At 34.3% G+C, this 18,240-nt stretch overlaps 1 protein-coding gene across 1 annotated transcript in view; it reads left to right on the top strand.

Moving 5' to 3' along the window:
• Gbe1 (1,4-alpha-glucan branching enzyme 1) overlaps positions 1-15,482 on the top strand; it is a 278,447-nt gene extending 262,965 nt beyond the window's left edge. Inside the window, exons 15-16 of the mRNA XM_074072930.1 lie at positions 6,688-6,803; positions 14,532-15,482. Coding sequence (XP_073929031.1) covers positions 6,688-6,803; positions 14,532-14,588 — 173 coding nt within the window. The 3' untranslated portion in view covers positions 14,589-15,482. The remainder of the gene's footprint in view (positions 1-6,687; positions 6,804-14,531) is intronic.
• The last annotated feature ends 2,758 nt before the right edge of the window (positions 15,483-18,240 follow it).

Here is an 18,240-nt window from a genome sequence, read left to right as displayed (position 1 = left end):
GAATGCAGTTGTGGACCTGAAAGCCCATGGACACACCACCAGAATTTTAGGGTGCAATCTCTTGTCCCTGTCTATCTGCATGAAATGCCTCAGTGATGCTCCTTGCTACTTAAAATTGTCTTTATTTTTCACAAGCTTTCCATTTCCCAACGTTTTTTTCTTTGAGATATACCACATTTGGCTCCACTGGAGACTGTCTTTTTTCGGCGAAATATTTCTTTATAGCCTAAATCAAAATTATTTTGAATTCAAAGTCAGAGTGTAATTTTTCTGTTAAAAAAAAAGTGTGCATGGTATAAACTCATTTTGATATCAAAATACGTGTTGTACAGTTGAGTAATGTCTGTTTCTTTTTTATTTGAAGTTTTAAATGATTGCTTTTAATTCATTAGAAAATTAAATTTATAAGTTCTTTGAATAATCCTTAATGTCACAAAGAACATACTTTTAAGAGGAGGACAGGGTAGAAATGTGGGCACATTTTTTTTCTTCATTTTTCTTCTTTTTGAGGTATTGAAAGGTGATGACTTTTTTTTAGTTTGTTATATAATCTTCTAGGATAAGAAAGAGTCCCTAAGTAGGTTAGTCAGAAATATTCTATATTTAGAATAATTTTCCTATTTGCATTGCATAAAGAATCATGTAGTATTCAGTATTTTGTATTATTATTTGATTTCTTATTTACTGATGTGTGTCATTAAGCATGCCTAAGAATAAACTCATAATCTGCATGAAAATGCATTTCAAAAAGCATAGAGTCCATTAATTAACATGGTAAATAATGACATTTGATTCCCTCATTCTTTCAGTTTTTTATCCTTGGTATTCTTCATTGTATAGTTTCTAAAAACATATAACTAAGGCATCAAGCTTGCAGGAACTGGAGTTTATTTTGTAATCTACAATCAGAAACCTTTTGTGGATGAAATAAACACATCCTAGCCTATATTAGAAATATGCTTCTGTTTTGTACGTAATTAAAATGTGTGGTTGTCATTTAAATTATTATTGAAGACAGTGTTCACAAACCTGAATGCATATTTCGCTCATGTATGCAGATATTCTTTTTTAAAAGGACACCAAAATTTTATTTTTAACTAATAAGGATTAAAAATTTATCCCCTGAAGGAAAAGTTGCATGTTGTATCTATTATATTTTAAGATGTACCTTGACTATATTTAGCAGTAAACCTCCTACTTGTTTTCACATTATTCTCATTTTAAATTTTATTTTAGAAATAATATGCTGTTGGGGATTTTCTTTAAAAGTAAAGTTTGAGGGAGGAAAAACCCACAAAATTGTTATTTTTTCATCAAAAGTAATATAATCATAAATGTCACATTGTCATGTTCAATAAAATAAAATACTAGAGATCTCATTTCCAGTGATGAATTTTTAAGTTTAATTTATATGCTAGATCACAGAAAAATAAAGTATGAGCACAAATACTCACACACACCCTGGCCATGTGCTAGTAGACATATACACTGGTCACATATATTGAAAAACATCACAAGTCTTTGCTGTTCCTGCATTTGAAAAGAGAGCAGAGAGAAAGTAAAAGTTGTGGTTCATAGTGCTTCTGTGATCCAGGACTGTAAACTAGACATGATTTAACTATATTTATAAAATAAAGGGATAGATCTGTTTGAGATGACATGCAGCTATAACCTTAGGATTTATGGGTTATAGCTGGCAATAAATAAAACTCAATTCATGAAACATAAAAAGGGAAAGATTATGTTAAAAAACACTGGCAATTCCTGTGCTGGGTAGTTATCTTCAGACTATTAAAATCACAAAACTCCCCTTGCTTTTCAGCACCTGTTCTTATACTACCAGATGTTTGATCCGTTACTTCAATTAGAATATTCCTTACAATTTTTACCCCGAATGAGTTCTGCCTTTATAGATTATCTCTCCTGGAAGCACTCAGCTCTTAGGAGTTACTGTAATGGTGATAATATGAGTAGGTTGGTTAAAGAATTATTTCTAAGCATAATTTATGTTCAATTCATATTCTAGGATGTAGTTTTTTTTCACATTTTAACATGTCAAAAACTATTACCTGCAAGGATTGGCCCACTAGTGGTACCTTTTCTTACTGGAGATACATAAAACAATTCATCTTAAAATTGATGATTTCTTAGAATTGAAGATGTATGATAAGTTACTAGTTTTGCTATCTTTATAGTCATCTACTCACTGGAGAATCCCCCTTTCTGTCACTCAGTTTGAAATCTCAGAGATCGTACCTTTCAATAAATTTCCTTTGCTTCATCAGTGGTAGTGAAGTGAGTCTGGTACAGAATGATATAAATGATAGTACTTCTTACATCAAAATCCTTACACTTCCAACAGACACTTTGTCAAGTGCCTGAGCAAACACAGCAGCTTTTGGAGTATTTGAAGGGCCACTGAATTTGAGAGTCTGCGTGCCCTCACTGCTCTTTAATCTTACTAGTACTGCTCTCCTTCAGTACATGGCTCTTCCTTGGTTTAAATTTAAGGACACATTATAAAATAATGCTTAAAACTTCTTATCTACTTCAACCTGTTGATAGATATATCAAATACTTAGGAAGCTCTTGATTTTAAAATAAGAAATCGTAATATTTTAAAATGCTATCCAAATTGATAAGGACCTATTTGATCTCCTTTTTATTAAAAGAGAAATTTCTATTAACAATTCAGTCATTCTCTCCCTACTGTATTTTTGAAAATTGTACAAGGAAAACAATTTGGCTGAATATTTTGGACACTTAAATGATCAAATGAGCCAAATGAATAAGAAATAGATCTAAAACAAATATAATAAATTTCAAATATTTTGACTCTAAAAGGAATGTTAGGAATACCACTCTTTTAAGATTTTACTGCATTGATTATTTAGTTGAATATCGTGACTTTGTCTAATTTACTTTTTTTTATCCTCATGTTGTGTTCATCCTAGTCTATTTTATGCTTGAAAGTTTGACTTTAGAATTAAACAAGAAGCTGCAAAGGAAAACACTTTCTGATTCGTGGTATAAAATAGCTGGTGATTTGCAGAGATTAGTCTAATGAGGTCTACATTTGACATGTGTCTCATCCCATCACTAAATAGTTTATCTTTGAGCACAGTGATTTCCCCCTTTCCACTTCTCTTTCCCCAAATTGAGCCTCAGATTCCTTACTTTTCTTAAGTCTTCCCCCGACCCCATACTGGGGTTTGAACTCAGGGCCTTATCCTTGCTAGGCAGGCACTATCCACTCAGTTCACACCTCCAACCCTAGGTGGAGTCTCACATTTTTACTGGGGCCAGCCTGTGCCACAATCCTCTTATGTGAGACACCTGACCACACACACATGCCATCACCCATGGATTATTGGTTGAGATGAGTTCTTGCTAACTTTTTGCCCAGACTGCCTCAAACCTTGGTCCTCCTGATCTCTGCCTCCTGCAGAGCTAGAATTATAGGTGTGAGCCACCATGCCCAGTCCTGGATAAGTTTTCTTGATTTGTCATATCCTTTCCCAAGAACTTTCAACATTATACTTAACTAACGAAAGAAGTATTAACAACTTAATTCAGCCTGCAAAACTTTATATACAAACTAATGATCCTACCTGTCTTTTCTCCTAGACACTCCCTCTCATTACATGCCTCTTTTGCTCTAACAGACATTCACACACGTCTCATCCTCACATGCTGTAAGTCACATGCGAACTGAGTAGTTATTTTCATACCTGGAGCAGGGCCTGTACTTTGTATGCACTTAGTAATTTAATGGGTAGTAGAGATAATTGATTATACTTCCCTCTGATATAAAAATTAATATAAGTCATTTCCCCTTTCTTGATGAACCAGGGTTCCCATACTGATTATCAGTTTCAAAGATTTATTGAGAACTTCTTATAAGAAGGCATCGTGCTAGGTGTAAGGAAGTAGCTATGGACAGTGACAGCCTGCTGAGGTGTTCTGACAAATTAATTTTGTGTGCTGTATAATTAAACACCACATTAAGAAGTAGTTTAAAATAAAAAGTACAACTATATCTGCATCATATTTTCCGAGATGCCTTCTTTAGTGCAAGAGGCAACGTTGTCAGTTTTATGGTGGTGTATAGATTTCATGCTATGTGTTTGTGTGGATGAATGTGTATGTGTACATGCACATGTGTGAGCGCGTGCAGGCACACATGAGAGAGGGATTGAGGGAGTACTTGAGAGAACATGCAAAATAAAAGTCAGTTAATCAACCTCTTTAAAAAAAATGCTTTTTTTTTTTTCTAATTATAAGCAATGTTCCTAAAAAGTGGGTTTCCTGGTATTGAACATTATATAGCGCAGTTCACTAGTAACTATAATAACTCTCATCCATTATCATTTAACCTACTGTTTTACTTGGTTGAAATTTCTGAATTTAAGGGTGGCATTTTCTAAAGGAAGTTATTTTGTTTCCATATAACTGTATAATTCCAAAAGTGGACACAGCAGAATTTTTTTTATTACAGACCAGAAAAATGTGTCTAAACTGATATTTTGAAACTCTGTTTTTCATAAGCTTTTCCTTTATAGTTGTATATTAAAATATATGAAGTAAGTAGATTCTAACCATTTTCAATTTGATGATCCCTTTCCATGCCAAAAAAAAAAAAAAAGATCCACATATAACAATTGTTCTTTCAGTAGCCATTCATCGAGAAAATATATAGTCAAAAACATACTATTGAATTCTGTGACTTTTAGAATGTATCAACAATTTAATAATCAAAAACATGTACATTTTTTAAATATAGCATCAAATATGTATTTGATAACATAATTTAGTCTTCAAACAGTGCTTAATGCATATGTAGATTCCCTGTCACTTACAATAACTACTCACTCAGTGAGAACCTTGTAATAACACAACTACCTACCACACAGAGGCTCTCAATCCACAGGCTGGGCTCTACTGCTTTTAAAGATGTGCCTGCCTTGTTAGCCACTATGCTGTTAACCATTAACTTATCAATTGGTATGTTAGACAAATAGTTGTAAAATTGTTCTAGGACATTATTCTCTAAATTGTGTTGCATTTTGTTTTTTGAAGCTTTATCCAATATTTAGCTAAACTTTGTATTTAGTTTCTTTTCATTCTGCAATGCTTCATTCATTTACCATGTCAACAATTATTTTTGTTCACCACATTTCATCATTATATATGTTAGTAAGCTTAAGTCATTTTCATCATTTTTGGCAGTACTGAGGTTTGACTGAGGGCTTCACAGGTGCTATTCCACCATTTTCATCAATATTGAGTGACTTTTGGAAGGCAGCTATGACTCACCATTATACCACCAACACTGCACTTGAGTGACTTTTGAATGTGCTTGTGGCTACTAGCTGAGTTGAAATTGTTTATCGCTTCATCTCTTTAAACACACTAATATTCTGGTTATCAGCCTCAATTTGAATCAAAGCAGGCTGACCTGGATTGACTAAGATGGAATCCCTGCTTTCAGGAAAATATCCTGTGGTGTCTCCATCTGCATCCCTGACCCAGACCAAAGTTTCCAAAGGATGAAAACGATGGGTCCTTGTTCATTACTCACATATACTATTACTGTGATAATTTTACTATAATCAAAATATACAAATATTTCTGAGATTAAATATTTACATACCAGGAAAAGAAAACATCCTTGTTAGGCCAGAAAAAACCCAAGATTTCTGAGTACAATATTTATTTTCTTGTGGATTTTTGATCGAGTACCATTTCTAGAGATTTTGAGCATAATAACAATAGTTTTTAGGTTTTCTTTAAGTACAGTAGTGCTAATAACACTATGAAATACCACGTTAGGGCTAGGGGAACAGCTCAGGAATAGAGCATTTGCCTAGCATGCATGGACCCTGGGTTTCATTCCCAGCAATGCAAATGGAAAGAAAAGAAAAGAAAAGAAAGTTGGATGTTAAATTGTGGCAGATCACATGATTGGCACATGAGTCTGCCTGTGACATGATGGTTATGTGTTTCATTGGTCGCACTGCATTAATAAGCCCCGTGGCATCTAGAGCTGGGGGGGAGGGGAGTAAAGTCACTTAGCTCTGCACTCTGCAGGTCACATATGCCCACTTTGGTTACTTCTGTGTCCCTCACTGTGATAATCAAGATTTAGGGAAACCAAAATGAATTCAGAGTTGGGAAAAGAGTTTAAAACCCTTTCAAAGGAGAAATGATTAGAAGACCTGGGATTATATTTAGTATGTATTCCATAATGTACTTGAAGAATGCATGGAACTAGTATGGGTATCATTAGTTATTTCAAAGGTTACTATATATCAAACTTACTCTGTATGCCTTTTCTTGGAAGAAACAGTCCCAGGGAATCAAATGTGTCTCAAATATGGAGACTCTCTAACAAGTGCAATGGGTTGTGGAAAAGAAAAAGAGATACATTGTTAATAGAAGCGCTCTGTGCTGGGCTGGATGATCCCTTGATGAACTGTGATGGAAGTATAACAAGGATCTCATGGGTATGTGGACTAGATAACATAAAGCCCCTTTTAAACATGAGAATCTCTGCAATATTAGAAAAGAAATGCACAAAGCATGATTTAATAGTGTTCAGAATACTCACTTAAATTGCCATCTAAGAACATATTTTATGTGTCCTTCAATTTCTGAACCGTTGTGAATTCCTTAAGGGCTGTACATTCAAAATTGTACTGGATTCAGATGCAGCAGAATATGGAGGACACCAGAGACTGGACCACAAAACTGATTTCTTTTCTGAGGCTTTTGAACATAATGGACGTCCCTATTCTCTTTTGGTAAGTAAGGCTCTTTAGATATTTTCATCTATTTTAATTTAATTCTTTATTTTTATAGTGATGGTTTTGTTCAAGGAAAGAACTCTCCAAACAGCAACATAAAATAAAAGTAGGAGAATAGGAAAATCAGATACATTGTATGATGCTGGACCAAACTGAACTAACAATAAAGGATATTTGAGGACAATTGGGGAAATCTGAGTATTAATAAGATTAAAATTATTTCAAGTTTTTCAATTATAAATATTTCTATTCTTTATGCAACAACTTCCTTACTGCTCTTGCTTTCTCTGTAATATTTTACATTCAGCAGATTTCTGCATTTTTAACTATCTAATGAAGTTTTATTTAAAACATCTTAAAGGCATCAAATAAAATATATTTCTTTTCTGGGTAAATTAAAGGTTGAGTTAATTCTAGTTATAAAATTCTCTGGTATCTTTATATTACTGATGAAAGTTTTATATCATAACTTTTTTTACATTGTGGTGTTGACATAGATAATAGAATATGCTTTTTAACTACTAGGTTTAACTTTCTTGAAAGATGTAGAAGTTGTCTGTTTTTTTAGATTTGGAAAAATTATTGATTTACGTTATGCCATATTATAGACTGAAGACCACACATACATTGTTTTACTTTTCTTTCTTTTCCTGTCGGGTGATAGGCCTGCGTCCCTGAGACCTGTGTCCCTGAGACCTGTATTTTTTTTTAACCATGGAAGGTATTGGGTTCAGGTGTGGTTCACATTCATGACACAAAGAACTATCTAATAAATATATGGACTTACAGCTATTAAAGCTCTCATTTTGATAAATTACCTCACTTCTCAAATTCTTCAGTATAAATTAAGCATGAGAATCTGTACGGTGTTCCTGAGTGCCATCTTTCTACTCCTTTCCTAACTTTTAATGTGCTTCTAATTCTTCATTTTGTAAATGGCTATATTCAGAACTGATGTGCCAGGAAATAAATGAAAATATTGATTATGGTGATTGAGTTATCAGATTATTATTGGTAGGGAGGAAAGTGCAGTGTTCAGGGGAGATTCAGTGTTGCTTTAAACCTATGTTTCTATATATGGGCCTATATTGATGATCAGCCTGATAGGTGAGGGGGTGGGGGCAGGGGGGAGAAATGACCCAAGCTTTGTATGCACATATGAATAATAAAAAAAATAAAATAAAAAAAAGAGACATTTAAAAAAAAAAAGACAGGGCTGAAAGATGCTTTCTGATTCCTTCTTGAAAGAGTCATTGCTACAGTTTGTAAGAGCATTTAATTTCAACATTTAAAATAATTAAAATAGTTTCAGAAGTGACTAAGACAATTACCTGAGAAAACTGCAAGGGTTAAAGATTCCTCATGATTAAAAGAGATGATTCAGTTCACATGGAGGAACCTGAAAAACAGTAACTGATTGTATTAAGATTAAACTGTAGGCAGGACACTGGTGACTTAGATCTGTAATCCTAGCTACTCAGGTGGCTGAGATCAGGAGGATCACAGTTCAGAGCCAGCCCCAGGCAAATAGTTCACAAGACTGTATGTCAAAAAAAAAAAAAAAAAAAAATCCCATCACAAAGGTCTGGTGGAGTGGCTCAGATAGTAGAGTGCCTGCCAAGCAAGGGCAAGACCCTGAGTTCAAATCCTGGTACTACCATAAAAACCTGAACTTTAATCACTTTAACCAGAGGAAAGAGGTTTGAAAGATACAGCAAAATTTTTGCCTTGCCAGCTTGCCTAATGACTCATGTATCCCAACAGAGTTTTGCTATGGAGAGGGAGGGGCCTGTGGCTAAAGTGAAACACCACAAAATGTCATGACCTGAGATCAATTGCACTGCACTGCCCATCTTGTTTACTGACTTTGAGACCTTGTCTCATTTAATATTTTTGCACTTCAATTTCTCTCATCTGTAAAATGAGGACCAATAGTAGCATCTTTCCTATCCTCCCTACAGCAATACAGTAAGACTTTCTCTTTTTTTTTCACAGTGCTCTGGATTAAACTCAGGGCCTTGTGCATGCTAAGCAAGCACTCAACCACTGAGCTATATCCCAAACCCTAAGCAATTTTTAGGATGCATAAATTCATTAAAATGACCAAGGTCTTTGTAAACTGCAAAATGTATTTAAGTTATTGTTGGCATGGTTATTTAACACGTATTCAAATATTTTAAACATGTCAAGAAACAAGTACTTTATGGATACATAATTAATAATACCTTCTCTCAACTTTGGGAAAATTATAATCAGGGCTCAGAATCTTTGTGTTGAAGGATGGGGGTATGGCACAAGTGGTAAAGCACCTGCCTAGCGAGTGTAAGGCCTTGAATTCAAACCCCAGAAACACAAAATCTAATTAGGCCAAGAGTAAGGGGTCGCACTTGAAATCCCAGCTTCTTAGGAGGCAGAGATCAGGAGGATCACAGTTGAAGGTCAGCCCAAACAAAAGTTATCTACACCCCTTCCCAAAAAACAAGGTGGGCATAGTGATGCACATCTGTACTTTGAGCTACAACAGAGGCATAGGTTTAAAAATGGGGAGGGTATGTTGAACAGAAAATATCTTGGCAACCCTTTGATTTTGCAGAAGCAAACATAATCTCTTATAACTAAAACAAGACAATGACCTAGGAACAGCAACCAGGAGATTATTTTTCAAGCTCTAATCGATCTTGCAAGCATTGAATGGAATGTGCACTTCTAAATTAACAGGTGGAGGGAAGAATGTCTCCTAAGTCTCAGTATTACATAAAGGAATACAACACATGAGCACATATAGAGAGTGTGAACTCCATAGGAAGACAGGAGTCCACTGTGTTTTCAAGCAGCAGCCCCTTGTTTTCTGCTACTACAGGAGCTCAGGAAATGCTGATTTCAACAAGTCTTTAGACTCCAGGTGAAATGATCACTTTCTTTTAATGCCAGAAGAAAGGAACCCAAATATCTAAGAAAACAGGTTTTCTTTTTGTCAGATTTACTCTGTGAAGAGCCAGAAAAGAAAAAAAAAAACATTCACATGAACAAATGTGTCTATTATAACATAATAGAACTCCTTATTAAACTGATTCATATGTGCTAGAATCCTGTCAAGGCACTTGAACATGACCTTAAGTGTTATAGGCCTCATACCAGAACCAGTGACATCGCACTGGCCTCCCCACTCCCAGAATAATGAGAAGACAAAGTATAACTTTTCCTTCATCCATGAAATTTCTGTCCATCATAGCTAGTGTACAGCATTTGCTAAAGCTTAATTTGCAAGCTCAATAATCCAGAGGATCTGCTGAATAAGTATAAAATCTGTTTTCAAAGATAGCAACAAACAGAGCTGGAGAGGAATCTTAAAATAGCCGTCCATGCTGCAGCATCAGCAGGTACAGCCCTGGCATTGTTTCTGTGCTCCCTCACGGTGGAAACCGTGAGACCGGGGGTAACTGCGTGTGTCCCTCTGCTGAAACTGCTTGCGAGGGTCAGAGGGTCTCACAAGTGCCAAAAAGTATCATAATCGTTTCTCTGTTTGAACTTACCTGTGAGCCTATATTTCAATTACTGCATGAGTAAGGAACACTTCCTTTCTCTTCTCTGGTTCATAGCTTAGAATTCCATGGCGCAAATAAGAACAGAGATTTTTGATACCCGAATGAGTTATATTTCTTTACAGTAACTGAAGCAGTGTGACTGATAAAAATGTGAATACAGCAGTAGGTTTAGCACTAATTATTTTCACAGACTCCTTATCAAAACCTGCAAAAAACAGCACATCTGTTTATTCCTATTCTAAATTTTGGGATTCACAGATTGTGGTTCAAATAGGGAATTTGGCAATGATGTATCTTTTATTGTCCTTCAATTGTAACTACTGTAACCAGGTGGAACATGGTTTTGCCTGCATCCAAAATTATAAAAATAATTTATAACAATTTATAGTTTCATAATAGTTATATATAGATATATTTATAATTTCATAACAATGATACGAAATTATGAAAAAATTCTCAATCCTTAAAGTTTACTTTTTCTCAAGTTTCTAAATTAGATAATACACACTTTTATAGAGAAATAATTATTAGCATCTCTTTTTCTTAAACTTAATACAAAAGGAATTAGAATAACATTTTTTTCTGTGAACTAAATCATGTATGTTATGAACTAAAGTTCATAAAGTTCAGATGAAGACTAAAATTACCTTAAATGTTAGTTTTTAAAGGAAAAGTATGTGTATATGTATGTTAAAAGGTCTGATGCATTTTTCATTGAATGATGTTTTCAGTCTACCAATATCATATCTATATGCACTACTGATAATTTTATCATTTTTAAGAAAATTTTAAAATTAGGCTTTGTGGTATTAAACCATTTTTATTTTAAAATTTTCTCTTTGCAAATGTTTGATACTTTGTTTTCAAAAATTATGTCACTAGTTTTTGCAACTTTATTATGATTCTAGAGAAAATTAATACTTTGCCTGACTTAATACATCACTGTGTGATCATTTGCTTTTTTAGCCAGGTATTGTACTAAATAAGTCATTAAAGTAGTCAAAATAACTACATAGATAAGCATACATTTGACTTTTAATAAATGGATTGGATTATATTATGCTATTCGGCTTCCTTCAAACAAATTGACTCCGAATATAGCTAGAAAAAGTGAAACTCATAGACAAGCATTATACTGTCTTGTTTGTGATTCTAGCCACAAAATGTTTAGGTCAGAAAGCCAAAAAATGGGCATGGGAGATATGTTTACCTGCATGTATTGTCTGTAACCTTCATACTACATGGTTTCTATTTGTGTATACTAAATGCAGATTGTTCACATTTAAATATACTTGAACATTTCTCTTTAAATATATCTTTGTCCATGTTTCTTTTCTCTTGCTAAGTAATTCAAGAACATTGTGGATTAGAACTATAAAATGAGCGTTACAGAGCCAATACTTAGCACTAAATTTTTGGAACCCCAAATTGTTCAACTTTGTAACCATCTAATCATAAGAATTAGTTCTGATTATCTTCAGTCCCTTTAAAACTGAATTTTGTACTAAGGAACCTGATGAAGTATAAAACTCAAAATTTCACAAGTAGTCATAAATAAGAAAAAAATCACTTGCTTGGGGAAATTTTTTCATGTTGCTTATACCACAAAGACCCTAGAGCAACATATATACATTCTAGTAGGTATCACCTCAGTGACAAAATATAATTATGCAATATTCCTGCTAATGATATACAATTACCAACTGAACAGATAGTATTAAGAGGTCTCTAAATGTGACTGGAATTGGCATCATAAAGCTCTTTTCATAAAGTGACCAGCAGCATTTAGTGAGTGTTTATGGAGTGTTTTTTAACCACTAAATGCCAAAATAGAAAGTGTGGTGCATATATTGCAAACTGAAACTTCTTATGGCATCCTTTTTGACTCTTAAATTTCAGCTGGCCAAAATATAAAAAGTTCTAAAGAGAGTAAGAGTGTTTATAAATTATCAGTATACACTTACTTATTATTTATATTCTGTTAATGAAATCATTATGAGAACATGAGTCAAACAGTAGATGCCATAATTGCATAGGATACAACTAAGAGATGGCCTGGACTTGTCCTGACACATACCATGCCACACATTGAGAAAGGCCTGTCATTGTTTGTCCTAAGCCTGGTTAATGTGTTTCATTGCAACTTTATCAGGAGACTTTTAGGTGGGGTTTCCTGTTTTTCCCCAAGGCCAGCCTCGGACTGTGATCCTCCTACCTGGATCACAAGCAGGTGACACTAGGCCATTTATTATTATTGATTGAAGTGGGCTCTGAGAGATGTTTTTTCTCTTTAGCTGGCCTAGAACCATGATCCTCTTGATCTTTGCCTCCTAAGTAGCTGGAATTACAGGCATGGAGCCACCATGCCTGGCCTGCTTTTAGATTGCTCATGGCAGAACAATTCAGAAGTATTCTGTTTATAACCTGCTATCCCACTGATCAGGTAAACCCAGTAGCTGTGATTCTTAAACCTAAGTACATAAACTAGGCCTCTTACTACATGCCTGGGAAATTCCTTTAGAAATTTGTCCTTTGGAAGGATAGATCTCTGCCTTAATTTGTGCCTATTTTGAGGGAATGGGTTGAATCAGAATGTTGGTTTCTTATATATTTCCTCCTTTGATCTGTGTTTACTGTGTCTGTAGCTTGGTTGTGGAACAATATCATCCCTTGACTGTCTAGGTCATTGGTAATTGTCCTGCTTTGCTTAAGATGCCACCAGCTTCCTTTTGTTAAACTTAGGATCTCCTAACATCTACTATGTGTCTGACTTTTTTTAAGTGTAGTAAGAATTCTGTATTACAGAAAACTTAGGGGAAAACATTGTGCTCATTTGCAGAGTTTAAATGTGTTGGACATCCAACTCTCAGTGAAAATCTGCCATTGAATTCTTTTATTTTTAACTTTCTTCCCATAGCCATGTTGCTTTGCACTTTTTATTCTACTTCTAAACTGTTACAGGTATTTTTCTGTTTTAGCCGTAAGTCAAGCTTTCACTTAGAGATAAAGTGACTGAATATGGTAAAATATAAGCAGTCAGAAATGGAGAGAAATTATCACAATGATGACAACAATCTATAATATTATTTTACTGGATACCTTTTTAATATTTAAATATAACATATATAGAATAACACAAAGGTAAGCATCAAGCAGTTCAAATTACTTCTATATTTTATACAAATTATTTCATTAGAGAATTTTTTGAAATATGCACATATTGATACACTGTTGTTGCCTTGTTCACTATACATTCTTTTATCCACTCAACATTAGCACCTGCCTTTTTCAAAGCACATACTAAGTATGAGAAATCAAAAGACATATATCCCCTCCACCTTTGTAAATCTGACAGTTTAGTGGGAAAGATAGATAGTAAGCTTGAAAAGTATCACAAATTGTATGAAGGGTTCAGAAAGAAGCAAAAAGGGGCTAAGATTAAAAATGGAATGAAGAACCTTTGAAATCTAGGGTTATCATGGAAAACTTCTCCATGGTGCTGGGATTTTTGGAGATCTAGGAGATAAAGGGACAAGCCAGGCAAAGAGTATTTGGAGCAGAAAATTATAAGCAAAGATTCAGAAGAAGGAAAGTTTGACATGTTCAAGAACCTGAAAGTCTCCTGTAGCTGGAGCCTAGTTGATGAAGGAAGAAGAGGCACGTGAGGGGGTAAGCTGAGAGGGCAGACAGGCAAGAAGAAGAGTGTGAAGTGGGAAAAGAGTTGCAATCTGTTTAAAGGGGAATGGAAAGGTTTTTGGTTAGGAAGGCACCTGAAATGTACTTTGGATCCTTCATGTTACATTTCAGCTTTTGTTTTTAAAATGAAAAGAAAAAAGTAGGATTATAAAATGTCTTCACATAAAGCAATGCTTCATATAGTGTATTTATATCACCACCTTATAGTGCTTAAATTCTGCAGTCCAGTGCCATTTATGTTCTGTGTGATGAATCTTGGTTTTGGTAAATAGTATGGAGCCCTCTAGTGGTAATTTCTTTAAAATAGTCTGAAGTTGCTGACAACTAGTGAACTGCAAACTCAAGCCTTCTCAGAACTGGCGGAATTATAAAAATAGCTGTAACTTTGGTCAAATGTAAGGCTGTATCATGTCTATGTATTTGACATAACAGCAGCATGTTCAGTATTTCTTTCTGCTGCACTAACATGCTTGTGTTCACCTAGGTCTACATTCCAAGCCGAGTGGCCCTCATCCTTCAGAATGTGGATCTGCCAAACTGAAGAGAGCTGGTCTTAGGCTGCCACATGCAGATGTGTATTTTGTTTGCTGGGTTTTGGTGTCGCAGAGTTTATAATATGGAAGCTTTTCCAAATACAGCTGTCTAACCAAAACATCAGAGTAAAATTCAATACTGGTACATGCAAATATATCATACTGTGCTTTAAGTAGAGGGGTGAGAGTATGTGTAAAACTTTACCAATTCATATTTTCAGCCATCTTTGAGCTAAGGTTCTCAAATGGAGTATAATATATAACGTCTTTAAAACATTTTACTTTTCTGGCAAATTGATCCCTTTAATTTCAAATTTGAGTTATTCATCATGTATGATTATTGCTGTTAAATGTATACTGTATTTTTTAAGATGGATATTTGGTGGCCTTATTTGTTCTAAGATCTATTCATCTAGATTATAAAGTATCAAGTTCATTTCTCTGTTTTTACAAATCATGTCTAGGAATACTGTAATAAATGTGTGTTAATAAAATAAAATTAAGAATTGTAAGCTGGGTGCTGATGGCTCATGCCTATAATCCTAGCTATTCAGGAGGCAGAGATCAGGAGGATCGATGTTCAAAGATAGCCTGGGAAAATAGTTTGTTAGAACCTATCTTGAAAAAAGTCATCACAAAAAAGGGCTGGTGAAGTGGCTCAAGGTACTGATTTTAAGCCCCAGTACTGAAAAAAAAAAAAAAGTATCAAAGGTAATATAAAAGCCTTTATCTATAAACTCACCCTTGTCTTGTTTTGCATTAAGTTTTATCTTGTAATTTTCTGTTCACATGCTATTTTGGTGGATGGTGATAGCTCAGTCTTTCTGAAGACCTGAAATGGTAATTGTATCATTTCAGAAAATGTCTTTTACTTTTAATCAATAAAAAAATTATAAAATTGCCTTTGCTGATTTTTTTTTTTTTTTGCTGTACTATTAGAGTGATTGATTTAGAGAGAATACTTACATGCCTTATCTCAGCTGATACCTTCCCCACGTGTATTCACATGGCATAATGGACTAGGAGGGAAATAAGAGTTTTATTTGGATATATTTTGTAACTTAAAATTATATTTATCAATTCACATATCTAAGCTACTGTTCTAAGTCTGAGCACTTTGAGAAGCTGAATTAACTGCCTCAGTTCAGTGGAAGACTCTTCATGAAGCTGTCCCTCCACTTATTAAGTAGTAGGCCAGAGGGCTCTCATCATTGGTATGCAATTCATCATACCTGAGAATTTATGATGCTCTTGTGAGAAAAAAGATAACACTTTTTTAAAGAACAAATTTTTCCCTTTTTTATTAATACCATCTTGGGTGGTTTTTTTTTTTCCTGTTTGTTTGTATTTAGCCTGATTATTCATAATTCCTAAGGAGTACTTCTTGAAAGTTTTTCCTTGAAACTCCCTCACTAATTGACAAGTAAGTAATGGACTTACTTTTGCAGCTAAACCTTTGTATTAACTATCACCTTAAACTTTTTCAAGTAAAGCCTTGGATATCTAGGTTTAAAATTTGTTTTTTACTTTAACTACCAAGTGTAATTTCCTGAAAGACTCGATAGTAACAGGTGATAATGGTGCACCCTGGAAAACACATCATGGTGCTCTTACCGTTGCAGGGATGTGTTAATATCCTAGCACTGCCAGGCTCCGTGTCCTGTACAGGTTACTAATAACAACCATGATGTTTCCTGCTTTGGCTTATAATTCCTCACCTCTGCATTTGTTATGAATGAAAACCTATGCTATGCCTTATCAAGGATTTTTTTTAATCACAAGAAATTACTTATCCTCTAGAACTCATGTTCTTTTCATTGTGACCTCTGTGGCAAAGTTAAAAAGATTGGAGTAATTATAGCTCTATTTTCATTATATTGATTGACTTTGCTAATATATTTTTTAGATTTCACAGTCTAAAGTGAGATTTTAGCAATTTAGTGTAAGTTAATTGTCCTTGTCAATTGCCCCCAACACACAGACATACCAAGAACAGCAACCAATGTATATTGCTAAGTAGGAAATATAAAAATACAGGCAAACAAATAAAATACTAAGCATTAAAATAGAATGTAGTTATTCTTTTTTGGCACAGCATGGATGGCATTCATAGATCATTCTACAGCCTAATACTTTTCACTGTAGTAGATTTTTTTTGTGTGTGTAAGTAACATTCTTATGTCATCTTATAGCAAGGTCTTTCTTTTTATTAGCTAAATGTTTCAGTAATCACCACAGATGCAAAATCACCGAGATGCAAATTTTTACTCTTTGTGCCTTATATTTCTATTGTATGCTTATTACTCATATCATAAATGAGAATGACCTATCTTCATTGATTTTCTTAGAATAAATGTTTTGCTACTTTAATTCTTTAAAATATAAATAACTAAAGATTTCTTTGCATCATTTCTAATACTAGCAAATGAGTGGTAGCATTTGCTCTATTGTCCAAAATAAGATTTATTCCTAATGCTAGTATGCTTAATACTAACATTATTGCTTATCTGACCCCTAGTCAGATAATAGTGAAAAATCGAATTGTAAACATTTTTCCTACAGTGTTTCCCACTTTATACTGCTTGAACTCTAAGGGTCAATATGTCTCATATTTTCTCTCTTGTAAATTTGGTGTTTCTCACTTTGTTCTTAACCATTGTATTCATGTCTAACATAAAATAGGGATTTAGTCACCATGTTTGTCAAGTTCAAAAAGTAACCAGTAACAATAAATCGACTTTTCTCAGGGCAACTATAAAAGAATGCAAGTTTTTTGTTTTGTTTTTTTCTGATTCAAGCACTCCCCTTAGCAGTATCAATTCAACATTTGTCACCCATCAGGGTTGTAGCCATTGCTATACAGGACAATTCAGGAGGTCGTCTGAATAAGGAGACTATTCTTCAAATAATACATAAGAGAGTGCAGAATGAGCTGGAAGGAAGTGGTGAAGGGTTAATGTTTTTTCCTCTAGCATTCAGCTTTCAGCTTCTGGGCAAATATCTTTTCACTGTCTCTGGTCCTGCAGCCATGGAATCTGGTGATGAAAGCAATGTAAAATAGCTGTGCTGTGTGCAGGAGCAGACAAACCTGATAGAAACCAAAATGACAGGGCCACTTTCTGGCTGGCCTTGTGTGTCTCAGACTTTTTTTTTTTTTTTTTGCTTATTTTGAGTGGTGCTCTGAACTTGGGTTCTTCACTGACTTGGGGTTCATTTCTCTACTCCTTATATGTGGATGAGCATTAAGCTATATGAACTTTGCTAGGTAGAATATTCTGATGAAAGAAAATAGAAATCTAAGGCAGAGCAATGTCATGTCCTTTATTTGGTAGAGTTAATTTATCATTCACAATGCGTTGGAATTGAAGTGCAGATAAATTTTCTCACTAATGCCAGCCTTTAGGGGGAAAAAAATGAAATGAACTCCTTACTAATTTTTCTGCTCTATTATCCTGTTAATGATGATTTGTAGAGAATCCAGAGAAACATTCATACTTTAGGGCAAAATTTCTTAATTGGTAGTATGAAGAATTAAGATACAATAGCTATAAATATTTTTTCTCTATAATTTAAAACTTTACATCTGGATGTTAACTTTTGACAAAAATTATGCAGCGGCAGCAATGTCTACATATGTGAAAATGTATTTTGTGATAGATT

Source organism: Castor canadensis, chromosome 5 (assembly GCF_047511655.1).
Source record: "Castor canadensis chromosome 5, mCasCan1.hap1v2, whole genome shotgun sequence".
In the NCBI taxonomy this organism is placed as follows: Eukaryota; Metazoa; Chordata; class Mammalia; order Rodentia; family Castoridae; genus Castor; species Castor canadensis.
The sequence above is the reverse complement of the archived record's forward strand: the minus strand, read 5'-3'. Positions and strand labels throughout refer to the sequence as shown.